This window comes from Corapipo altera, unplaced genomic scaffold (genome assembly GCF_003945725.1).
Source record: "Corapipo altera isolate COAL_440 unplaced genomic scaffold, ASM394572v1 61411, whole genome shotgun sequence".
NCBI lineage: Eukaryota > Metazoa > Chordata > Aves > Passeriformes > Pipridae > Corapipo > Corapipo altera.
Genome location: NW_020884875.1, coordinates 13678154 through 13704557, shown reverse-complemented (window position 1 = coordinate 13704557; position 26404 = coordinate 13678154). Strand labels below are relative to the sequence as shown.

Below are 26404 nucleotides of genomic sequence, written 5' to 3'. Positions count from 1 at the left end.
TCTTAGGGAATTATTCTTGAACTGTAACTCTCTACACAAGGATGTGTTCTTAAGATAGAAACCTTGTATTTTAAACTGATGAATTAGCTAGGTACAGATGAAAAGTAAAAAGGATATTTACATGTTAGGAGATTCCCATACCATTCTCTACCTCTTACTATGGACCATTTTCTTGCTTCTATTTTTTTGTCACTTTCCTTGAACTTTTTTCAAAAAGAAAGAACATGTAAGAATAAAGAACCTGAAAGATACATTATATATGGATGTCTCACTATCTGGATTTTATCTGTACCATTTTGAGACTTAGTAATTCACTTGCCTCTGCATGTCAGGGAAATCAAAGGTCTCTTGACACCCCTGATCACAGAGGTCCTGACTCAGTCAGAGAGGGCTTAAGTACGTGTGGCACAAAATACTTTTCAATCTTCAATAATGTTACTCAAGGGTACCAGACGGCTTGCATTAAAGTGGCTTTACCTTGTCCTGTTTTCATCTCTGCCATTGCAGGATGGAAAATTCATTTTTGACCACAGATTCTGACACGACTAAGGAAATCTTGATCAAAAGGAATGAAAGCTCTACTAACTTCCCCTCTGTGAGAGATTCTTCCTATTTTTATTTTTTCACTACAGGATATTGCTAGTATTCAGATACTGTCCCATTAGTATCAGTGAATTATGGAGATCTGAATTCTAATGAAATTATGTATTTAAAACTATGCATTCAATTAAAACAGCCATCCAGCAAACATCTTAATTAAAATAAAAACCATTGTTATTTACAAATAACAACCTGACATTATTTGTAAGGATGCCTTCTCACACGTTTTGACAGCATGAGTTACTTTCTCCATCAGAAGACTTAGTTTTCAATGTGTGTGTGCAACCATCCATAAAGGAATTAATTTCTTTTAGTGATCAGCAAGAATTTTTGCCCTCTTAAAGTCAATATTGAGAGGTATTGACTTCAAGCAAGCAAGCAAGCATTCAACCTGACACCAGCAGTAAAGGTACCCTGTACACTTCACTCAACACAAGAATAGTTGCAGAAAACCCTAACAACCCATGCATAAGGTGAACCACACAGCTGATCTGGGAAACATGAAAGTAGTAAGGGGATAAAAACTACACTTCATTCAACCTTGACCTAATCATTACCATAGGATGTCCATTTTCATTTTTGCTAGTTCCAAGGAAACAAGCTTCATTGAGTCCTATACATGCACACACAAATATGCAAATAGCACATTTAGATAAATAATGACTTAGTAATAAAAAACTATCAGAAGGAAAAGCTGTGAACAAACATAATTCCTTATAATTTCTAATGTAAACCACAGCTGGAGGTTGCACTGGCTGTTCAGTAGTTCAGACTAACATGCCTGACAGGAATCAATGCCAGAGGTCCAGAGGAGGACAGCCATAACAACCAAGAAAGCCCTTAGGTGTGAGTTGTAAGACAAGTAGATGAGCATACTTTGCTAGAGAGAAATCAAAGCCAGTAAGCTGTAAAGGGTCAGTCTTCTTCAAAGGACAACACTTCATGGTATTTACTTGTATGATTCAAAGTTCTTGCTGGGGAGAAAAGATGCTTACTTGTAAAGGTAGTATTCAGCTTGATCCACTTCTTCTCGTGAAGAAATGTTGTCAACAAACTGATTAAAACATAAGAAACAAAAGCTTCAAGACGGAGCACTCACAAAGCATATTAGAAAAAAATGCAATAACAAAATACATTCGTCAGCATATTTAGCTGTCTGACAGTACTGGAATTCTTCACATCTTTGCTTGCTCCTAACTCTGGTTTCTTCTAGACTGCTAGAAGTCAAATCTTTCTGAACTGATATAATTCCCTTCCTCACCTCTCAGAAACTTTATGCAACTTGCAGACCATTTGAGGATTAAGTCTCCACAGTTTAGTACCCTGTATTTTTGGTGCTCTTCTGAATTTTTTCTCTTAATCACATCCTTTATTTTAAGAATACATTCAGGTCCTTAGGTTTGTTTGCTACAGTTTTAAGTGAGCCTTGACATACCTTAATTCTCTTCAAAAAAATATCTTTTTCTCTAAAGTTGACTGTTGTGCCTATTCTTACTATATATTCTGAAGGACAAGAGCAAAAGCATTTTGTATTTCACCATGCATATAAACACTGGTACAAAAAAAAATCAAACCCCATGCTATAAAACACAATTTTCCTTTCATTTACAACCCTGTCTTCTTCAGGCAATCTTACAAAATTCCCAGTGCTATCAACTAAATACAAGCCAAGTTTTCACCCAGACTTTGTGTTATGGTAAGTGTATCCTGTTTTCCTGCACCTTGTACTAACATAAAGACACTGAAACACTAGAGTCTTCCCAACATAATACCTCTAGCTGAGAATATATAAATATGTTCTCAAGGTCAGTACTTGTCTGTATCCTAAGCTAAAAATAATAATTTCAGCTGACTGGTATTTGATCTCCCATTTCTTAATTATCCTTGCATGCTGTACATATATAGGTCTCATCTTTTAAGTGTGGCAATAGCATGCCTGGGTCCTTTATCTACATTTTAGAAAATAAGTATCTGCTGTGAGCTCCAGGTATTGGAAAGTGGGGCTGTTTGACAATCTGAAAATGCCATTTCTCCACAAAAAAGGTACCCCAAAGCAGGAGAATGCAGGAAAGGAATAAAGCTATTTAATAAAAGGGAGAGGAACACATTTCTCTCATGGACCCTGTCTCAGAAGCAATGATCAAGAATGCTAGATCTGTAAAAATGCTTGCTCTTATAACTGAACAAAGGGTTCTGTGACTCCTCAGTCAGTGGTGCAAATGATCCTAATTAATGATATTACTGAGGTACAAGGGCGGTAATTCAGTTTTTCGTGGCAATTTTGAAGACTGAAATTCGTTTGTTTTCCTTTTTTTAAACAAGTGACATATTTATTCTCCTTCTTCAATACAAACTCTCTTACACAGGTAACTTAAAAACACAGCTCACATCTTTGCTTTCACTCCCCCTCTCCAGATTAACCCATGCAGAGGATGGAACTCATTACTAATTCAAGTAAAAATAATGGCTTTGCTTAACCCCTGTCAGCATTTGTTCTGCCTCAGTCTGCTGCAAGGAAAGAAAACTACAGAAGCAAAATACGTCTACCTCTGCCTCACTGAAAGAAGTCTGGAAGTGGAGGAAGACAGACAGTGCAGGGTGTTAATTTATTGCATTCCCTTAGCAGCCTGGGTTCTTATGCAGTGCCTGACGAGGCATTAAAGCTCTCACAAAGACAGAAACCACAAGAAGGTTGGGAACATATACTAGGGAAAAACACAACCCACTAATAGTGAGGCCTGATTTTACAGAAAAAAGAAATATTTTGTTCTGAAGACCCTACGGTCCAGATACTAACTAATGAGTCTAAAGTAACAATAAAACGGCTTTATACAGCCATGTAACAGTATAGCAAGACATTTTTGATCCCAGAACTCCCAACTGAGGTGATATCATTTATTCCTTCTCAGCTCACTTGATTATACAAGCATTCCACGGTCATTTCTATGACTTCATGATTGGGATTTATTTTCTTACCCGGGCTATTGTCAAAGAGCTGACAGGCAGCTTTCTTTCATAGGTTCTGTCCATTAAGTGGGCCAAGTCAGCTGGAGAAAGCAGAAAAAGAGTACATTTAATCAACTGGCATTACAGGAAAATCTGCAGAGCCATCATATAACCTTGAATAGAACCTGTGTCCACGAAATCAAATTCTGGTTACTTTTTAACATCTCATTTTGAAGTTGTATGAAAACAGTACTTTCAATTATTGTTAAATACTTTAACAGAAAATAATACATTAAAAGGTTCTCAACATGATGATCCTAACTTATTAGTAAAGTGGGGGGGAAGCAAACTACCCTATAATGTGCTGGATGAAATTCATATAACTACTATAACTCATCTAAAAAAAAAACAACTGACCAGATGTCCTCAGAATTCCCACTTGGTTTCAAGCCTAGCATACGCTGGACAGTGCTTTTGGCATGGATTTTTATTTTACAGTAAAACAATGAGAAACAGAAACCAGCAGTTTCTCATTGTACTGGTACAGTACAACCAGTACCCTACTGACAAACTCTTCCATCACAAACAGCAATACAAAGAAATCCTATAAATCAAATTGAGCACTGTGCCAGTACCTTGTTAACTTTATAGCATTCTCTTCAGCAGTCATGTAACAATATTAATTCAACCATACACAACTTGAAACTTCTGACTGTTGAACAGGTAGCCAGCCATTGCTGCATTTAATGAATTTAACTGGAAGTTAAATTAATTTAATTTGGAGTTTTAGTTTTATACTGTTCCTGGAAAATGAAGATGACAACAAAGGATGCTGAGCTGATGTGGGCCACCAAAGCCATGCTACACCAGATAACCACTAAAAAGCAGATTGACTTCTTGATTGGTAAAGAAATTTAAGTGGGAATAGCCTTACAAGAAGTGTCTGTATTTGACTCTATATTATTCAACTCTCTAGCAGTCACAAACACCATGATGACACACACGGGCAAAGGCGTTGGGAGCTTTCCCAGTAGTGACAGAAGTTAGAGAGAAGGGATGCTAAGACTAAGTCAACTTCTCCAGAACAAAGACTGCCTAGGTCCTTGCCTAAATGTACCAAGCCAACTGTCATCCACCATTCTTCATCTCCATTTCGAGACAGTTGGAAAGAAGTATTCGTTCCAAAATCTGATATACTGGACACAGCAATCTGGGCCTGAAACAGACAACTGCACATATTGGGAGTTCATTTATCTGTTGCAGAACTACAGTTGTTACGCATCACTCCTGAAAACTAGGTGATCCCTACAGCCATTTTGGGCCACACTCAAGCCCTGAGCTTGGCATTTCTTTTGTCTAGGTGCTCATGAAGATGAACAGCCCACTGAGTACTTAAGCAGAATATAAACCCAACAAATACAATGGCATGAATGCAAGATCACAAGACTGTTAGCCATTATACACTAGCATCCTCTGGGAGAGTTCGCACACAGAATTTTAATCACTGACCTTTAATGCTGCCTACAAAGCTGGAACTCTCCACCAGAACTATAGTATGGAAAGCAACATGAAGCACTTATCAATCAACTCCAGTGTAAGAGTCACAATAAACTGAAAGTTGATTAAATCTAAAAGAATAGCAGACAAATTAAGATAATGGGAAATTCAGTTTTGTTTCCATACAAGCTGTTGTTTCTGTGGTAGTTTCTAGATAAGAATAATTTGCAGTGAGTAATTCTTTACTGGTTTGTTTTCTCTGAAGAGCATCTAAAATCAGACTTTTTTTTCCTCATATTCACAGTTTGAAATAATTCAGCTACCTTTTGTAAATCAAGTTTTCTCCATTGTTGCTACTCAACAATCAAGATTAAAACTTCTTCGTCAAAAAAAACTTGACAGAAGTACTAGAATGCAAGCATGTGAATGCCCAAATCTCCTGTCACTGTTGGTAGTAAAACTTGAGTGCTAACATTAGTATATAAACCAAATCAATATTTTAACAGACAGATCAGAATTCTATGTTCATTTTAACTGATACATGTTGCAAGTGCTTTTATGTGACTACTTACCAAAGAGGACACTACTGTATATAATCTCTCATACACACTGCCTAAAAATACATTTCTACAAGATTAACTCCTTCAAAACTAAACTTCTCTAAAAACATAGTTCTGTATATTGAAGAATCTAATGGATTTAAACAAACTAACAAAACAAACCATAAATATGAGCTGAGGTAAACTTCCAGGCATGTGGTCTCTAGAAGATCGGTGTCTGAGACTTCATGCTCCCTTTTATTTTAATTTTTTCACATAAACTCAGTGTCTTGCTGCCTGCAACAGGGTGATTAAGGACACTGACTGAGAAAATACTGACCGTCACCTTCCAAGTCAGTTGTTATGACTTCTAACACCAGTTTGGTGGCCTAGGAAATCATCACAGTATCAGTCTGGTTCACAGCGTGTACCTATCCACAGAACGTAGCCACATCAACAAGTAGAACATTATCAATAAGTGGCACGTTTAACCACCACGTAAGGTCACTTTTATTCTGTTTATATCCTTGTATTCTTAGAAGTGGTTTGATCCAGTGATAGAGAAAGAAGATAAAAATGTGGTGCAAAATTTACTTGTCCTGGGAATGATGGGCAGAGCTAACTCATAGGCTAACCATTTAATATAAGGAAAGCCTTGATTTATTTTAAAGATCCAATTAAAATATAAAGGAAGGCTAAGGCAAATATTTTACACCTTACAATTTATACGTTCCACATTTCTCTCTATTTCCACACAATTAGCAGCTTCTGGAAAGAACAACAGTTTTGTACTGAACAAGGCTTTGAATGGAAGTTATTCAAGACTGTAAAGGCAGCACTGCCACCTGGTGTTGCAGGTGAGCCATTTTAGGCACTCTGAATCTAACAAGCCATCCCCTGGGATTCTGGTAATTGTTTTTCTTTTCATGAAGGTGCTTACTGTGACTTACTTTCATTCTTGTTAGTGATGAACCAACTGAAGCAATAGAGAATTTAAGCCGAGCCATGCCTTCTATTTCCTTGATACTTCATTTTTAGTAAATGGAGTCCAAACCACATCTAGGCAGGTATCTTCCTACCAGCAAGCAGCTTGTAAATTCCAAATTAACATAATTTCTATTCCTATCTTTTTGAACAAATGCCTTTTTGTACACAAAATACAGACGTGTTCTTTCCCACACATTTTTCAGTACTGAAGTTTGCTAAACTCATTCCTGCCTGGAATTCTAAATTGAGGTTACAGAGATGACAATAAAGTGTATCTTACATGGACGCAGTAAATGAGTTCAAGTCTGGGATGGCACATTATTGCAGCAGAGAAATGGAATTGACTTTAAATAAGAAAATACTTAAATACTTTTTTTTCCTTTAAAAGTATCCTCACAACATAGTTTTGCATAATAACACTTCTGAAACAATGTCTGAAGAACAAATAAAAGAGCATCTCCTCAGCACAAGGAACTCACTGAAGCTATAATCAGCAGTTACCACACAAGATTATATGTGCAACCATACAACTGACAGCTACAGAGCAGACGTCTGCAGGGCTGTCTCCTCTTTGAAAATGCTAATAAAGCTGACACCATGTTAACTTATTTTCTCTTTTCTGTGAACACAAAATGAAAATGCAAAGCAGTTCTTTGAAAAGCATGGAACAGACATCTGCTTTGGATCAAGATAATCAGCAGAGGAGCAGCAAGAACTGTGCCTGCCAAACAGTCACAGAAGATCTTGCCAGGCCTGGGAAAAGCCAAACACAGACTGGACCAGCACTTGCGTAACAGTGTTTTCTTCAGTGGTGGATTTCTACTGGCTATGACATTTGTCAAAATAATAACCCATTTTCACCTGAAGGTGACTGGTTCAAATACATCACAGGGCACAAATTTGTGGCTCCAGCCCAAAAAACACTGCACGAGCAGTCCTATTGACAGTAAAGGGTAACATGGTATTAACAGTCTCTGCAGGATCCTAGCTACAGCCACGAGGACCCACCAATTGTTTCTGATCCAGGTACAGTATAACATGTTGGCAATCCCAACCCCTACATGCTCAAGTGAAAATACGAGAAACAAATCAAGGCATAAAAAAACATAATTCTGATCATTTTGTCTGGCTTCCTGCTTGACACAACTCCTGGAATTTCACCTGCTGATTCTTCTTTCAGCCTCATAATCTGCATTGTAAGTAACAACTACGGTTCAGGGGCCCAGGAAAGAAAAAGAGAAGACAAGGATTACGCATTAAGGAGTCTCCAAACACCTGTGGTACAAAATACTGCATATCTATCTTTAGCATGGAAATATGTTTTGCAAGATGTTTTCTATTTAACATAGTCACCAAAAAGATGGTGGAATGTAATTTCAAATGTAACACAGCCAAATAATTTAGCTATAAAACTTGCACTAGAGATCTCAGTTCCGTATGCAGATACAGTTTAATGTATAGTTTCTTGAAAATAAAACTTTTAGTTTCATTCCGCCCCAAAAAATCTGTAATTCAACAAGAAACTGCAAAACTCTGAGGAAAATGTTCCTTTTAAAAAATGTCTTTAAACAGGACTGCCCTGCGATACTTAGTTTTTCTTTCGCACTGCTGTACAATTAAAACAATGTCAACGAAGATGACACTCAGATACAGCCATAAAACTTTGGATTTTGTGAAAGAAAAAAACTAGCTTGTAGAAACCAAATATTAATCAAATGGGCAAATTCTAACTTGTTTCTGCATTACAGCTTTGAATAGTTATGCTGAACACCTTTTGACATAGAACCTTAGAAGCATATTGCTTCACACATTTTCTTATTTACAGATGATGAGCTAGTAAAAAATTAGTTTAGCTTGCTATTCATTTGATAAAGTGGAGACAAGAAACAAACTTTTCTCACCCAGGTTATGCTCCTCTTTTTGTCTCTTTTCCCATTTTGAGCTATCCACATAGGCCGCAGAAAGAAGAGATCTTCTACCTAATGAAGAAAGACAATACTATGTAAGCTAGTTTGTTTAGACAACTCTAAACAAAGTAACATTTTATTAGATATTATCTTCTACTGTCTTTACTGAATGGGATGCATTAAGCTGTTTTTATAACATAGCAGTCAGCAACTACTACTGTAACAATTCTGATTAATTGTAATTATTATTATTTTAATTAGTATTTAATTATTATTATTATACTTATTTTTATTTATTTTTATTATTTCCTTGTAATATTTAAAACAGAAAAGCTTTCCCCTATAAGGTTTTTTTCATCACGAAACAAATATTTCCAAACCTGAACTCTCTATTTAAGAAAAGGACAAATTTGTAAAGGCAGAAAAAACCCCAAAGAATAATAAAAGCAGTTTCTTTGTGCACGCAGACCTTTTTTATCAAATGCTATCAATTAGCTAAGTGTAGGCTAAAAAACATAAGCAAAAAACATGGCTATGCACAAAAAGGCTTTTCTGTTGTTGCTGGATAGTTATTTTTTCTACCTGTAAAGACTTGTCTCACTGGAAGTGAAAGTTAGAAGCTCATCTGGAAATACTTCCCTTTTAATATTCTCCATTTTTTCCATCTCCTGTGAATTGTGCATTCACGGAAACATTTTTGGAAGTTTTTTCCAAATACTCATTGTACTCATACCTTTGAAATCTGCTCAAGATGCTGTACTAGCTTTTGAAACAAAACAGAAAATACTTCAGCTGGAAAAATTTGTACATCAGCCACAGATGATGTGTTCTTGAAAATGCATGAGGAAGACATGGATAAAATTTGTTGAAGGAAGATACAGGAATACATGTAGAAGGTTGCAGAAAGTAATGTTAAGAAATATGAAATATTTTAGAAATAGACATTACAATGCTACACAGGAGTCTAAGCAACTACCTTAAGGCTTTAATCCGAAAATCAGCTCCCTCTGAAAGTTTAGTTTTGGTTGTGAAACAATTTTTCTCCTCATCCTTCTGACACACCATTATAAACACATGTCCACCTCTGAACAACCTTGCAGACCTCTATCAAAAAGGCCCAGAACACAGAATTCCACAGTCAGAATATGAGAGTATGTACATCACTTCACCAAACAGGAAATAAGGTATTTTTGTTTGGTTAATACGGTTTCTTTTAGTGCTATTTTTCATTAGGTTGACAAAAGAGACATACGGAAGACCTGGGGAGGTTGGTGTGGGTTTCTGGGGACTTTTTGGTTGGTTTTTTTTTAGGATAAATTACTGTATGCTTATTCACGCGAAGGATGCCACTAGCAAGCATGAGGCTTTACAGAACTATTTTCTGTAGTAAAACTGTCCGCCTGACAGCTCTATGCTCGGGTAAGCCGAGGTCAGGGCTGAGCTCTTCACGCCGGTTCAGCGCCAGAGGGAAGGGCGGCGCGGTTGAACCCTGGGCATCCAGTAAGCAGAACGCAGGAAAGCGTGCTCCGCGTGTGAAAAGGCACAACGGAGTCACCCATCACCACCACTCTTCAGGCAAACGTTACTGAGCTCAGTTCCTCCCAAGGGGTCACATTTTTGTCTCTTCCAAGACATCAGCCTTGCGGCTCTTCTGTCACCGGCGTTACCAGGTTGTGCTGGGCACTCACTGCCACGGGCTTGGCGGCCTCTCCTACAATTCCGCGTGGGTTCCCCCGGCCCAAAGGGGCAGGCCCTAAAATGTCGAACTATGAAATCCGCACGGTGGAGGATCCACTAAAATACAAACTGCGAACACTCTCCTACACTGCACGCCAGCGATAAGACGTCCACAGAGCTGCCTCCAATTTCACACAGATATACGAAGAGAGAGAGAAATGGGGGAAGGTGAGGGCAGTCCCGGCGCAGCATCCCACCCCTGCTCACGCTTCCCACCTCCGCCTGCGGCAACCACGGCCACCAGCGCCGTGCCCCGGCCGCGCCCCCCAGCAGTGCACCGACCTGGGGCCGCGCCGAGGGCCCTCCCGCTGCGGAGCACGGCGCGCCGGAGCACGGGGGCGGCCATGGTGCCGAGGCCGGAGGAGGTGGGTGGCGCGGGGAGATTGCGAGCGCCCCGGTTCGCCCCGCCCCGCGGGCTGGGCCGTGAGATGGCGGCGGTGCTGGCGGGCGGGTCCCGGCGGGCGGCGCGGGAGGCGGCGCGGCGCTCGGCGGTTCGCCTGCCCGTCCCGGGCGCCTGGGGCTGCGTGGCCGCAGGTACTGCGGGCTTCGCGGCAGGGGCGGGCGGGGGGAGCCTGGCCGGGGAGCGAGGCTGCCCGCCGGTGCGGGGGATACCGGGTACGGCAGCACTCGGCAGGTCCGGCGCCGCCGCCAGGCGTGTGCCTGACGGGAACTGTAGTTCCTGCCTGGATGCCCTTCGGGGCGCGTGGTGTTGTGGCGGGGAGCGCCGAGGGGCTCCTGGTGGGCAGGCCGTGCAGGGAGGGTGGGCAGTGGCCTTACGAGATCACAGAATGAATCCCAGAATGGCCTGGGTTGGAGGGGACCTTAAAGATCGTCCAGTTTCAACCCCCTGCCATGGGGACACTTTCTACGGGATCGGGTTGCCCAGAACCCCATTCAACTTGGCCCTGAGCGTTTCCTGTGATGGAACATGCACAGCTTCTCTGGGCTATTCCAGTGCCTCACCACTCTCAGAGTAAAGAATTTCTTCCTAATATCTAATCTAAACCTACTCTATTTTAGTCAAAAGCCATTCCTCCTTGTCCTAGCACTACATGCCATTGTGAAAGTCCCTCTCCATCTTTCCTGTAGGCCCTCTTCAGGTACTGAAAGGCCACAGTAAGGTCACCCTGGAGGTCAGCGTTAGTGAGTGGATCTCCTACTTGCTGCTGTCAGGATGTGACATTGAAAAGGAAACAACCAACCGAACACATGTGCAGTTTCATAAATGTGTGTTTATTCTGGGAGGATGACAGTGTTATCCAGACTCTGGGCTTCAGAGGCCTTCCAAAGGCACTCCCTTGCCCAGAGAAGGAAATGGGGGCACATGGAAAAGAGGTGTATGTTGCAGAGCTCTGAGCCCAGGCCCTGGCTGGGCTCCTGGCCTGTGGAGGCCTCGCTCAGGTTACAGCTCTGTTAGACCCCTCAGAGACATGGAGCCCTCCATTCTGCCTCATGCTCTGCCCACCCCTCTTCACTGGCCAGCCTGGTAGAGGGTTGTGAGGCAGAGCAGGTTGGTTGGTTAAGTTCTCTGGGATAGCCTGCACCACCTGCACATGCCAGCAGTCATATCCATCTCCCTCCTTTTTCATTGGAGGTCCCTTTGCTTGGTTTTGCACTGGTTTGTTTCTGTAATGCTGTAAGGTGTGAATCTAAGGAAGCAGTGGAATTCATCAAATTGAATTCAAGAAGGGTAAAATTCTGCTGCCCCCCACTCTCTGCTGACACTGTCCGTGACCACGGAGTGTCTGTGATATGCAGTGTGCTGGTCCCACCCCAGGCACTAGCATGATTCCTGCACCAGCTCTGGAGAGGCCCAGGACTGAGATGGGCTTTCGCTGTTAAACCAGGTCTGTGGAACCTAAATGGTGGCTAATACAGGTTAATTTCGTGCTGGATAAATTGTGTTTGTTTTCCCATTGGAATAGTTTCCATTAAATTTAATGGATGAATGTGCTATTTAATGGATTTTTTGCTTCAGGTTTTATGAAGTGTGTCATTAGCATGCTTTGCTTGCATAGAAAACAAGTGGGTTTTTTTGCATGGCCTGTTACATTTTTCTGGGGAAATGCAGAATGAGAATAAACAACCTAACTCAGTTCAATACTTATTCTTGTCCCTTCATGGTTCCGATAATTCTTTAAGAAGCCACAACTTTAAAATATTAGATTGTAACAATGTAAGCTACTACAGTGACTGTCTGTTACAAAGTTATTAGTTGCAAATAAAAATCTAATGGACATCTGATTTTGTAACAGCAAAAACTTGTCAAACAGCTTTTGCATGACACTTTTATTAAAGCAGCTTGCAAGACGGTACAGTTGAGGTCAGCACCCAAAGTTAATGTTGAGCTTCTAGATTAATTAACTGTCTTACCTCTATGTCTGTAGTGCAACAGAACTTCACTAGGTCTCCTGAGTGTTACTGGAATCCAAGTAATGCAATTGGTGTTTTTATAAATTCAAAAAATAAGCTTTTTGTGTCTTCCTACTGCATTTGGAGCTTCCAGAATGATGCGTTCTACAGCAGTGGGGACAGCACTTAAGGGGAAAGCAAGCTGTGCCACTAGTGAATTGTGGACAATAAAGAAATGACAAGAAAATCATTATGAAGGTATAAAAGGGGGGAAAGATCTTATTACTGAGCAGAATGCTCCTCTTCCTTGGTGAAGAGGAATGTTACTTCTACTTTTTCTTGTGCTCATTCAGTAACTAAATACTTCTTCATCCTTGTTCACATAAAGTCCATAGAGCTGTAACATAGTATTTGAGTTCTTTTGTTTGTGACATGAACAACTTCAGGTTTTGCAGTCTGTTTTTTAAGGTCATACTGACAATGGTCTGGCATCAGAAAATTGAAGTCAGTAATTAATACATGCAAGGTTCAGTAGTAATAAATCAGACAGTGTAACATAAAACTCAGTCTTCCTCTTTTTTTTTTTCTTGTGATAGGGAAGCGGTATCTGCTAACAGAAGAAGATATAAAGTTACAAGAATTTCAACAGATGAAAGTGGCAATTAGAAATGAAGTTCATGGCAATAAAGGTATAGAATTTATTTCATCGTCACCATTCTCAATTTTTGCATAAGTCCTAGGAAACAAAACAGTCCAAGTTACAAAAGTATGACACCAATTGATCCCATTTAAAGAAACAACGTATGTCTTCCTCCTGCAAATTTTTTGTATCTACCATTATTGGAAGATCTGAGACTTTGTAAAATGAAACAATATTAGTTATGCTGTGTTGAGAATATGTGTGGAGAAGCTTTCATGTGTGCAAGGTGTTTGCATAAGACCTGAAATGTTTATTTCCTCCCTTTTCTAATTTTTTAAGATAATTTAATAGAAAATACTGTTTCAGTCTACGAATATCGCTTCAAATACATCATCAACAGAGAAGGGAAACACAAAGCCAAATAGTTACCTAAGTATCCAGAAAAGGCCTTCACTGGTAATTCTCTTTTAATCTGTTCTGTAAGTTCAGTTAGCATATTCTTTTAGATTTTTTTTCTTTTGCCTAGTGTAAGTTCTCAGTTGTACACCCACTTCCAGCTGACATATGCTACACCGAATATGAAAAACAAATTCAGGTTTTCCAAACTAATATAGGAGCAGAATCAGTGGATTTTTTCTGGCAGGGATTTTGTCATGCTGTTTAAAATGTATACAAATTCCTTTCTTTAAGAAACATAGATACAAACATGCCCTTATTATTTAAGAAAGCTTAGGCAAAACTCCTGTTTTATCATGTGTGGGTGTTCTAGTGTTCCAAAGGTTGTACTTAATTTTAAGACAAGGAAGAGACAAATAAACAAATCTAGTTTTATGTAAATCAGTCTTTTGGGACAGAGAGGGAAGTAAAGTCAACCTGACACCTTTTTCTATATTTAGTAAAATTTAAATTGTGCGGTTGCAATTCATAATGTTATTATATTTTGCTGTAATGATGACATACTTAGTTTATTCATCCCATACCTGAGATACATTGAATTTATTGCTGTGGGTCAATCACTTTTGCTAAAGCAGATTTGTAGAAGCCAAATGTTTGGGTTTACAGGTCACAGTTGACCTTTTAGTTTCATACAAATAGTAGCCTCTGAAAACTAATGAAAACATTGTGCTAAACATCTGTTTATGTGAATGTGTGAATAGTTTCTGTACTCAGTGTTTAATGTAATATATGAAAAATGAAAATAAGTAATTAGAGCGAATAAAAACTTGGTTTAGTAATGGAAAAAGCAGTAATAACTGTTGCACAGAATATATAATAGCTATTATTTATTGTAGTTATAATCCAACCATTAACGACAATAGTTATACTATTAACTACAGCAGTTATACAATTACCTACAATAGTATAAATACCATTCAGATCTCAGGTATTTTTTTAATTTCTGTGCACCTTTGAGCACATCACAAGCATTATATATGCCTACTTGTATGTATACATTCTTCTAACTTCCAGGATTCAGCTCTGTATTTCAGTCTCGAGTAAGGACTTGCAATTGCATGTAGCAACAGATATGCATCCAGTAACTGAATATGTTGTTCCCTGTGGTGCCTACTTTTTACCTCTTGTGTAGCTCAATAGCTTGCACCAGTAGCACAGCAACTGCTACAAAAAAAGATTGCTTCTCTCCCTAAGATGTGGTCAGCACCATGAGAGGAATGAGGCTGTCAGGTGGTACATGTGGTTTTAATCTTGTGTGTGTTGGTCAGAGGATTGAGATTACCAACCAGAGGACTCATCTTTGTGCTTGATTTGTCATAGGAAAATGGGTGGGATAGAGAACCATCTTGTTTTGGGACAGGGTAAAGGAAGCAACTCTTAAGTTTATGGCTGTGTATAGAAAAACACAGATTATATAGGAGAGTCTTTGTGTTTTCATCAGCTGTGAAGAAATTTAAGTCTTCTGTATGAGCAGTGTTGAGTAGTTCTTACAGTTGTTTGAATGCTGTGTGGAATTGGTTTTGTTTGTTTGCTTGCTCTTTAGAAAAAGAACAGAAGACAAAAAATGTCACAAAACTTTCTTCCTCATTAAAACTTTTCCATTACCAGATATGTTCCATAACATACACAATGAGTTAAGTTCACAATATGCATCTTCTTGGTTTTCCAAGTTTGACATGACTTCATGGAGACAGCTTGGCATGCTTGTCTGTGAGAAGCTTTATGCATTTTTCTTGGTGAAAAAACAAGCTTGCTGATTCATTGAGTCTCCATGTTTTAGGTACCAAGTATGCAACACCTGTAATGGAATTGTCTATAGACTGCTCCTGTTATGTATTTTATTTTCAGATCCATATTTCAGAAGTATTAAAGAAAAATTAAAGAAAAATGGAATAATTCTCAAAAATGAATTAAAAAATTTGCTGCATTTATGTCAGACTTCATCTGATGTGGAATTAGCCAGAAAAGTTATTTACAGGTATTTTTTAAAATCCAGGTAACGCTCTTTTCTGTCTTTATTTTTTGTCTTTTATTAGATCATCTCAGGTTATATCTGCAGTTGAGTGCTTGTCCTGATTCAATGGCTATAGGCATAATTAATCCCTTAAGTTAAGGCTGTGTTTTCATTTTCTTTGGATCTTCAAACCCTTCAAAGACTCTCAGGTCAAAGGAGGGTCAAACTATGAGAGCAAAGTGGTGTCCTACTGCAGAATGAATGGTGAACCACACAGAAAAATCATCCCACAGCTGAGAAGCAGATGTGTTTTCAGGGTTTTTTCCAGCCATGACACGCCTGATTATAAACTGGTCTGGAACCAGCAGTGGCAGATTAATGGCAGGAGGTTTTGTGAGTGAAAACTTTCCCAGCAATTACAGTGTAGGACCCATAAAGTAAAAATTAAAATACTCTCTTTTTGTAGAGGTATTTTAGCAGGTATTGCTGCTAAAATAGACTGCTGCAACTTCTGTGCTATCGTTCCATGAACAGAAGGTAAAGTAGCTGGGAATTTTTTAGATAGAGACCCATTCTATTATTGATCTAATGCAGATTACTCTACTGGTAATAGAAGAGATTATTTATTACTAGTTCATTTATTAGTTTGATCAAAACTATATTTTTCATTAAAATTTAATCTCCTGTTATCTGTATATCTTGGGCTGGTGCAGATAGAGGAGTGTGCCTCTGTCATTGCACGTACAGATCTTGCTCTCTGTTTAAAGCTGTTCTCTTTGGCAAATTCCATGCTCTGTGTGATTAACTTTCTTAATCTTTCCAATAGGTACCATGAACAGAATGGAATAACAGCCTTACAGAATTTTAAATTTGGGCCCCTCTTTATGAGGCTATGTTATGAGCTAGACCTTGAAAGACCTGCAGTAGAACTTATCAAAGATCAGGTACTTCCCCTTATATTTCAAAAATACTGTTGTTGTTGTAGTTATTATTAGTCAATATATTCTCAGTCAATGTATTCTCAAAAATGAGAAATGGTATGCTACTGATAGCAAAACAGTAATTAAAAGGAAATTAAATGCTAGTTTGACTGGTAACTTTATTTCTGTATGATAAAATTGAATAAAAAATATTGACAAAAAAATAATTACTTAAGTTAACATGACTGATGCATGTTTTCCCACATCCTGTATTGCATTAGATGACTCTTGGAATGAATGCTTCTGAGTTTTTCTGTGGTAGCCCTCTGAAATCCCTTTTGTTATTTGTATTAGCAGATTTATCATGGTACTCTACTTCAGATTCCCTCTGAACTCTGTAGAGGTGGTATGATGTTCAACAGCTCAGGAACTTGGCCATTTTAGTGCTGAAGAAACTTAAGGACTTGTTTTTGAACATGTCTGAAACTCTTATGTGTGCTATTAAGGCAAGATGTTAATCATACCAAGTGTGTGCAATAATGTTGTGCATTCAAAAATGTCTGCTAGCCAGTGAAAAGTCATGTCTCTGATGCTAATTCATTAAGGCATGAGATACACCCAGCAAGAAATGGGAGAAATCTTTCTTTGTTCTTAAATTAGACATGTAAAAGTATGTAGTTTTTATTTTAGTTTGTTTTTTTTCTTATTGGCATCTGTGTCATTAGACAGGTTCTGCTGTACTTGCAGGACATGGTAACTGGTGGATACTGAGATACTGAGTCTGAGATACTTCTTCAGACTCTGCTACAGAAATTTAAACTTAATATGTCTGATATTTTATTTGGTTATTCCCAACACAGTGTGGTTGAAGTAGAACATAATATGTAATTTCTCTTTCTTCCGCTACTCTTATCATCATCACTCAAGCTCTTGTGCTGACCTGTTCATCGTTTGATATTGTGATTAGAAAAAAATTCTTTCAATTTCATGGCGATGTGCTTAACTACAAAGATATTGTTCGTCAGCTGCAAGCTGTCAGGGACTTCCACTTGCAGTGACTTAGGGGTTACAATCTGTCATTAAAAAAATGATAGGAGGACTCTCTGGGAAATTTCTGTTTAATTTTGGTGAGCTTTTGACCATACTGAGTCACTGATATTTTAGAGATTACTTGACAGAGGGATGGACAGTCAGGGAACCCAGAGAGTTAAATGTTGAACTTGTAAAGAAGAGACTTATTCCAGTAGGAACACCTGCTAAATGCTGTGCACAGTAAGACTGTTCACTCTCCCGACCTTTTTTATGTTTGCTCTATTTTTTTTCCAGAATTTGCATGGTTTTTTCTCAGAGAGTACGTCATTCCATATTTTGATGACTATGTTGTTTAAAAAAGGCCAATTTGAAAGTAAGTATTGTGTTTACTAAGACAAGTTAATTTTGAGGAGGATGCTTCTCACTGTATGTGTTGTGTGCGTATATAAATATATGTATTTTTTTAATGAACATTGCTAGTTGGCTATGGTTTTAGATGGCCAAACATCATGTAAATAAGTGTAGATGGGAATGAGTTGCGCTGTAGCATGTAATAAAAATGGAAGACAGTATTGGTCTTCTAATTCCTGCAGTATTCTTGCCATTCAAGTTGCCTGGAATTGTTTTTATCCAGGAGACCTTGTGTCCTAAACCCTCTTCTCTAAAGTGCTAACTTCTTTTTGCTTTGTAATTTCCCATAGCATTTTGTTTTCTCTATTCAGAGTTTGCTTTATGTGGATTTTGAAATGGTATGTTCTTCAACAGTTTTTTGGCTGTTTTGCATTAGTGTCAGTGCAGAGAAGAATACCCTTTTTCCAAAACTGCGGTCTTCTCTTGTTTTGTCTTACTAGTGCCATCACACAGAGTGGCTACTGCGGTGTTTAAGTCCAGTGCTTCAAATCAGTTTGGCCCTTTGTGAGGATAAGGAAAAATCATCTAACCTAACTTAAAAGACTTTTCACGAGAAAACCTTAAATTGAGTATGGAATAAGCTTTTCAAGCAAATCCCTTTATTTGAAATCTGTTGAATACACAGCACTTGATCTCTTGATGTTTAGCAAATATAAGTTCAGCAGCTGCCCTAGAAGTTGAGCCTGACCCATTGTAAAAATAACTAGATCAGCACCTGAATGCAGGTGTTATGCTGAGGCACATGAGTTATTGAGGGGATGTTATGGAGTTTGCCTAAAGTGGTGCAAGATTTCTGGGCAGTAGAATATGGCCTTACTCTTTCATTATTTTTATATGAATCTGAAGCTAAATTCTAGACACTTGACAAAGTCACCCTCATTCTTCCTAACTGCCCAGAAATCTTGCTGTTATATCCAACTGACCATGCATTAAACTTTTTTAATTATTTTCTTTTTAAAATAATAGATTTCAGTTTGCATTCTTATTTGCAAATAGACTTACTGAGCTCATAGCATGTTGAACTATTTTTTCAGTTACTAAAGGTATAGCCATAAATTTGTGAAGTGAGTAAGACTAATATATTTTTGATAGGTGCTTTGGAAGTTCTGGTAGAAATGAAAAAACAAGGTATACCTTTCAACAAAGAAACATATCTACTTGCATTTGCAATATGCTATAAGCTGGTAAGTATTTTCAATTTACATTATGAAAAAGTGTTTGAAATGCCTTTTTTTTTGGATTTTAAAATTTCCATATTTTCCCTGTCATGATTTCCTGTCTACTGGAAATATTTTAGACATATTTAAGTCCTAAATTGCTTCATTGTGCCTGATATAGTGCCCATATAGAGTTTCCCATACAAACTAATATCACAAAACAAATCTCTGAACATAAGCATTAAGGAACAAATTTGCTACAGCCTTATAGTATTCTTTCTCTGGGAACTTTACAACTCTTCAGACTATACTGTGTGCTTGAGCCTCAATATCGATTTTATAGTGTGGTTTCCTTAAGAGACAAGGCTTATATGTGATATGGTGTGTTTGTCAGACATCCCCCATCCATTTCCCCCCTCCCCTTACAAGTAGCCTTGAACCATTTCTGTAATTGCACCCAAACTTGACAAGGAATAGAGTTGTCAAAGTTAATCTGTTCCCTACGTGCCTGATGAAAATGGACAGCTGAGTGAAGAAAAAAAACCTAAATGAATGCCTCTAGTGAGAGACAGGCTGCCCTTGAGCTTACCTGTCTCAAAGAAAAAGAGCATGAACATGGTGAGAAGCTGGGCTACATTGGTTTTACAAGTGTTTCCTTAGAACTGTTTTCCTTTTGTAGCAAAGTGAGATCCCAGAACTTTTTTATTTTGATCTTCCTCTCCAGATTTGAGTCGGTTTTGCTGTTTGAAATATTAACGTGGACCCTTCCCAAACTCAGTTAGAAAGTTTTCTTCCTTTTTCTCTTGTGTTACGAAGATGCTAGCTGAGGAAAAAGTTATACCACCAGACTAAACTTCCTCAGGTTTCTCAGTTAAACATTAAATGAAACTGAGTGCGTATGTGAAAAAGGAGTAGGCCTAAAATAGTACCTCAGTAGTAGTTTACGTGGTGCCTCTGCAGTTCTCAGTTCTAATGAGTTAGCCCTGCCTTTAGGTCTGCTGTAGCTTCTTCCCTAAAATCTTTACATGTTTTTTTACGTGGCCTGCAGTCAGAAGGCTTGGACCCATGGCACATGCAACAGGAAGAGGTTCCCGAGGCTTCTGTTTTCCACCACATCTGTCCCTACATGTGTTTTCAATAGAGAATCTAACCCATTATTACTATTGATGAAAATAGAGGGGAAACAATTCTAAACTGTCACCCAATTGTTTTAACAGCCACAATAAACTCATGGGTTTTTTCATTGAGATAAAATACTACCAATAGAGGAATAAGCTGTAGTAACCCTATATGCGCTAAAGAGGATTAGGTGGAGGTCTTTCAGAAGCTTAATCTGTTGATTCATGGAGGAGGAGGAGGAGAAACCATGAAGCTCAAAAGTACTTTTGTGCATGCTGCAAGATAAGAAATGTCAGAAAAAATCTTGACGGGAAGTATCTTCAATATGCACTACTTGAATAATGAAAATAGTGGTAGTGATGTCATTAAGAGCTGTGCTCAATTTTTACCAGGTTAATTTTTGGGTTTTTTATGAATAATTCTGACAGAGACCAGTACGGAAAAATGTACAAGGCTTAAAGCTCAGATTATTGCCAGTGGATAAACAAAGGAATTGATGTTTAATCTTTGTTCAGAGGTGTTTTACAGGTCAACTCTGAAACACTCCTGGGATTTTTTCAATCACTATAAGGCACTACTATCATCTGAGACAACAGATGGTCCTTCTTTTAGTGCAGGAAAGAGCTATAGGCCTTTGGATGACAGCAAAGTATTTACGTAATAATCAATCTTCTGGTGATCAGAATGTTTCTAAATTTTTAAGAACATGTTTTAAACCATATTTTGCAGGAATGACACTGAACACTAGGAACAGAAATCAGCACCAAATATGAGGACTCTTATCCATATTGGTGGTACCAATTGTTACAAAATCTTCATGCTGCCAGCTTTTAAGTTTGGCAGATACTATTTTGTTTGGAATCCAGTCAGTTCCACCCATAGTTTCCAGTGTGAGCCGTATTGGTTTGGAGAGTTGGTGGTTTGTGAGGTAGCAGATAGCTAAACTCATTGCCTTTTATTATAGACTCTAGTGAAAATTGTCCCAGGAATAATGGAAGCTTTCTATGTTGAAAAACATGCAAATGTCTAAACAGTCATATTAGAATATATGCTTTGGAAACATTTTTCAAGATTTGATCTGTAAGAGAGGCTAAAAAAATGGCTGAATGTTCAAATTTGCTCATACACAGACTTCTTTAGTGTAGTGCTGCTGAGTAGTTCAATGCTTAGAAAATACTGACTTTTTAGTAACTACCAAATGTGGATTCTAGAATAAAGGACAAAAATTAATCTTCCTTCCCGATTTTGGAATTATTCAAAAGTGAAAAGTCTGTTTGGTTTAGGATATTGCCACAGTTTTTTTTATCTCTTGTAGAAGCCAAAACAGGGCCAGGTGTAATTCTTAAAAGAATGGAAGTTATGTTTACCTTCTTTTGACCTCTGTCATTTTAAATATCATATTTTGACGTTGTGTTTCTCAAGAAGTGCTGCACAGTATCTGCTTGGTTGGGTTTAGATACATATTACCTTGGTGATCATACATATGTTGACTTCTGCATGCCTTCTGAATGTGATTGCATTTGCTTACAGTCCTGTCAGATCACAAGAATAACAAGTGCAACTTACTTTGAAATTTCTATGCAGGACAACCTGGAGTCTTCCAAAATCTCTGCGAAATTGCTTGAAGAAGCACAGCTGAAAGGTGACACCTTGTCACTGCGAGCACACTGCTTTGCCATGGCAACTGCTCTCAAGCAGGTACAATGCCTTTTGTTTTAGGTTCTGCCTGGGTCTCTATAGTTTTATTGTGAAAGAAAGTTAACATGGAGAAAGTGCTGATCTATGTAACAACTTCAAGTATTGAAACTTTTAGGCTCCTGAAACCGTGTGATTATAGACAACTTTCACATAAATTGAACCTGGAAGTTCTGAAATATAAACATGTCTTGAGTCTAATGTATTTTGGGCTAGTGACAATGCCGTGTAGAATATTACTAGAAAACGAATGAGTTAGGCAAACAGGTTAGATGTAACCATGGATCTACTCCTGCAGATACTACTATTTGGTAATGATTTCTTTTAAATAGAATTTAAATTATAATTTAAAATATTTATGCAATCGTCTCTTTAAAATGGTTATCTTGGGAGGCAGGCTCAAAGCCTATGATGTGTATTGCCCTACTGCATGGGAGGTGGCCTGTCTTTCTTCTCAACATGTTTCTGCTCGGGGAGGTTTTCGTATACCTCATGTGCCTAAGCACTGAGGCTCTGAGGCAGCACAGGGTCAAATTCTGAGCAAGAGAATAACACTTAGGAAATTCTAAAGGCTGGAAGAAATCTCTGCAGTTAATCTGTGTATACAGCATGGGTGTGCTCTGAACCTTCTCTGTTTCATGTTAAAACAGAGGTCAGAGACACTGGAAGGACTACAGATTTGGTCTTATTCACAAATTTTAATGAATGAAGTAGAATTGTTAAAGGTTTCTTGTGCATTGTGTGGTCTTTTTTACTCTGTCTCTGTGAAGAGAGACACTGAGCAATAGCAACACTGAAATAAATTTATTCATGTGCATGATGACATGATAGAACTTACTGAGTAAAAACAAAATCCCTATCTCTGAAACAAAATGAAATGTGCTTGATGTTGCTGTATGTAAAAATCTGATAAAATTCTTGTTTTGCAAACGGAGTAATGCTCCACATTATATTTAACTGTTCTTTAAGGTGCATGACCTTTGTCAGTACTTATTGCTGTGAGTAAGATGTTTCTTGATCTCAAGAAACATTGCTTGGTCTAGTAAATACCAGTGTAACATTAACTCTCTATACAAATCAATTGTATACAGGAGATACAGTACTGTAAATGTGTATGTCCAAAAGGTTAAAAGGGCTGGGCAGGATAAATATCCACATTAACATATGCTGCACTTTGTTTAAGTACTCTGAAATGTGTCAAACTGAGCATGTGTGTAGATCTTGTATCTTTTAAGTGATCTCATGCTCAGTGTTGGTTACGTGCAACACATTGTAGTAAAGACCCAGATGATATGAGAAATGCAGCATGGGGTGTTTCTTTTGCAGGCTGCATGCTGTTTGGTGTCTATGGGTCATGGTGAAGGGGTTTTAAATGCTGGTTTGTGATTTACTGAAAAGTTGTGAAGGACTGTTTTTTCTCTTGAACTTTATTGCAAAAGTTTGTGATGCATGTTTGACTGTATTTTTTTTATTATTTATAATTCCTTCCCAGAATGACGTAGCGCAAGCCAAACTTTATTGCTCCCAGATAATGAAAACAGAGAACAAACTATACAATAATCTTAAAGTAAGTATGCTTGCTTTGTATTAAAGTCTTGCAAAGGAGTATGCTATGCTGGACAAAAAACTTCCATGTGCAAAGTAACGGAGGGGCAACTTCTTAGGAGCACATGTGTGTGTTAGTGGTGTTGATGAGCTTGTTTCTGAGTCAACAAATTCTGAACTGTTAACAGTCCTCAACTATTTTTTAAAATAACTTCCTACCATAGATGAGACTAGTCCTACATCTGTGGGTATAGAACCATGAGCAATTTCTAATTATGACACTGTAACTTTTTGCTTCCTTGCTACAAAAGATTGAAAAAAACCCACAGCTCCAAGTAAATGCCTTCTTTAGCTGTGCTCTGCCCACTTCGGGCCTCCTTCAGCCCTGCAGACCTTAACCACATGTGTACGTACAACAATTTTTTTGTTTACTTGCACAGTCTATAACCTCAGAGAAAGTGTACTGCAGGTGTCATGTAAGCGACTTCTCTGAGCTATGGCAAAAACCACTTTGTTCAAGAACAGCTAATGCAGCTTCATCAGAGGAGCTCTACCTTCAGACTCACCCTGCCTTTCCAGGTCCCAACTGTGAAAAAAAAAAACAGTGAGGAAATTGATCATTCCATCTGCTTTCTTTGTGATGAATGGATTTTTATCAGTGCAGCATCTGGAAATGTATTTTGTCCTGCTTTGCCTCATGTCTTTCTCAAACACTTTTTAAAAAATTTACATTCTGATGAATGTAACCACCACTATTTGTGTGGTGTATTTTTATTTTATTTTTAAGGTTCTTGTCCAGCTCAGATCTGGTTTGCTAGAAGAAGTAATAAAGACACTAGAGGCAGCAGTGGAAGTAGATACTCCTCCCTTTGTGAAAAAACTTGAGTTTTCTGAGCAGGTGGTAAGTACACAGTAATGGTACTTGACTGAGACCTGGTAATGGTGGTACCTACAGAACCTCAGGTGCCTAAGTTCACCCTACTAAAGTTGTTTGGGTTCTGATGCCAAAGCACCTGTCTGGCTTCCTGTACTGTTGGACAGAACACTTAGCTGTTCACTTTCCATGGTCTTGCTCCTGGAAGCTCATACTTCATTTGAATGTAAGTGAAGCCTTCCCTAGTGGCATTAAATAATTTAATCCCTTGCTTTCTATGCTATTTTCATTTGATATGAAAATGAGAGTAAAGTTTCTGATCACAGTGATATTGTTAGATTGGTAATATTTGCAAAGATCTGTGCTATACAGGGAAGTGTGATATGAGAAATAGTAGCTTTTGCTATTTAACTGTGTTTTACTGTGAAAACTGTTTTTACAGTCTTGATCAGCAAGAAGGCTTTCTCATAGAACATACGTAGCCTCTATCAGTTTGTCAGCATTCCTGCTGCTTTTCCTGAAACTCATCAGTGAATTCCTTTTGAATGTGCCTGTAGAACAAGGCAAGAATAATTAAATACTTAGCCATTCACTGCTGCCTATTAAACAGAATTTGTAACTGATATGTAAAATATCACGTAGAAGGGGGTATTCCTCTCAAGGCATAACCCATTTATATTAACTGCTATGTCAAAAAGAAATTCTTTAAGCAGCATTTTGTTTTGTAAAGTCTTCGCAATAAACGTTCCATGCGTCGGTGTTGTATTTTGATTTTGTTTGGGAAATATGTAACAAGCATAAAAAGACTAAGCATTAGTCCTAACCCTTCCCTTCCACAAAAGCTTATGGATAAATAACGGTTTTTTAAGAGATTTACTTAACACTTGAGTTCATACTCTGTGTATGGCATACAGAACTTCTCAGTTCTGTAGACTGAGTCTGTAGTCTGTCAGACTCTACAGTCTGACTTATTGATTTCTTCTGTACTGTACATTTACTGAGATGCGTAATAATAATTAGAATTGTGCTGATCTGAAAAGTAGATTCCAGGAAGCAATTAAGTTTCCTGGATTTAAATAGAAAATAACTGTGTTATTCTGTACTAGGACTGAAAATAGGACTGTACAATTTCAAGGAAGTTTTAAATGTAATAAACCCTCTCTGATAGGTATCCAGTGCATTTCCACCATTGTGTGGTGTGTGGTGATACATAATGTGTGTTCCATAAAATCATTGCCTTAGCAACCTGTCTTATGCTGTGTGTTTGTTTGTTTACGATGAGTGATTGCTTGTCTTTGGTATGATAGTAGAACATGATCTTCACTTGCTGAACTGTAACAATATGTAAATTTCTCTTCCTCAGCTGGCTACAGTCAGGGAAAAGATGGAAGAAAACCCTAACCTTTCTGTCAAATTAGGAGATATTTGTACAAAACTACAAGCTTCTGGACAGATTACCATGTGCACACTAGAAGACATGCTTTTCCAGATTCCTAGTTCAAAGAAGACTACTGCAAAGCTTTTAAGTCAGAAGCAATTGGGCTATCAGGCTGCTAATCCGCTTCAGTCAAATCTGTTGTTGGAATAGTTCAGTATTTGGTGGCAAACTAAACTGCCGATAGCATCTCTTAGAAGCCAGGTTCAAATAAAATGCCTTCTCCCGATTTCCACAATGAGCAAGTGACCTCTTCTAATTTTCTGATATTAAACTTCCCAGTGTAGCAGATCTTGGCATAAATTTGCGAAGTTTCTTAGAGCAAGTACGATCACATTTTTAGACTGTAATGACTGTGATGGCTTTAATGGCTCCAGATCAAATGTGCTTGATCTGTAACTGTGAGTCCTGTACACCCAAAAATCTGTACTCACTCACCATCCAGAATAGAAGGAGTCGGAAGCAGTTATACCTTGGCTGGCCTTTGCATGCTTTTGGTTTGCTTCTGCCTATGAAGTGATGAACCTGTTGATACAGAACCTGGCAGTCCTGTAAGCACTAGACTAGTTGGAGCCCAGCTTGGTACTCGTACTCTCCAAGC

The 26404-nt window shown here is 38.3% G+C and overlaps 2 protein-coding genes across 9 annotated transcripts in view; one reads left to right on the top strand and one right to left on the bottom strand.

Moving 5' to 3' along the window:
* The window catches only part of MRPS27 (mitochondrial ribosomal protein S27), a 39106-nt gene extending 28501 nt beyond the window's left edge, over positions 1-10605 (bottom strand). For all 3 annotated transcript variants that reach the window (XR_003526228.1, XM_027634637.1, XM_027634638.1), the window contains exons 1-4: positions 10496-10605; positions 8471-8548; positions 3577-3647; positions 1596-1654 (exon numbers count right to left, since the gene is read on the bottom strand). Coding sequence is in view for 2 of the 3 variants with exons in the window: in XM_027634637.1 (XP_027490438.1) it covers positions 1596-1654; positions 3577-3647; positions 8471-8548; positions 10496-10559 (272 nt within the window). In the remaining variant the exon portion in view is untranslated. The remainder of the gene's footprint in view (positions 1-1595; positions 1655-3576; positions 3648-8470; positions 8549-10495) is intronic.
* Positions 10024-26044, top strand: PTCD2 (pentatricopeptide repeat domain 2). Of its 6 annotated transcripts, none has more exons than XM_027634636.1 (10): positions 10024-10146; positions 13162-13254; positions 15510-15657; positions 16442-16559; positions 17862-17940; positions 19071-19162; positions 21839-21952; positions 23442-23516; positions 24282-24395; positions 25732-26044. In XM_027634636.1, exons 2-10 carry the CDS (start codon positions 13215-13217, stop codon positions 25954-25956), a joined length of 1005 nt encoding a protein of 334 aa, XP_027490437.1. In that variant the 5' UTR covers positions 10024-10146; positions 13162-13214; the 3' UTR covers positions 25957-26044. The 6 variants fall into 6 exon arrangements, with proteins under 6 accessions (XP_027490437.1, XP_027490435.1, XP_027490430.1 ...); XM_027634634.1 differs by lacking the exon at positions 10024-10146 and adding an exon at positions 10190-10381; XM_027634629.1 differs by lacking the exon at positions 10024-10146 and adding an exon at positions 10464-10747 and having other exon boundaries at positions 15510-15639.
* Positions 26045-26404: the final 360 nt, after the last annotated feature.

Coding starts and splice junctions, on each gene's coding strand:
- PTCD2 (XM_027634629.1), top strand. CDS start 10,558: ATGGTGCCGAGGCCGGAGGAGGTGGGTGGCGCGGGGAGATTGCGAGCG. Junction 13,255..15,509: donor TGAAGTTCATGGCAATAAAG/GTATAGAATTTA, acceptor TTTTATTTTCAG/ATCCATATTTCAGAAGTATT. Junction 24,396..25,731: donor TTGAGTTTTCTGAGCAGGTG/GTAAGTACACAG, acceptor TCTCTTCCTCAG/CTGGCTACAGTCAGGGAAAA.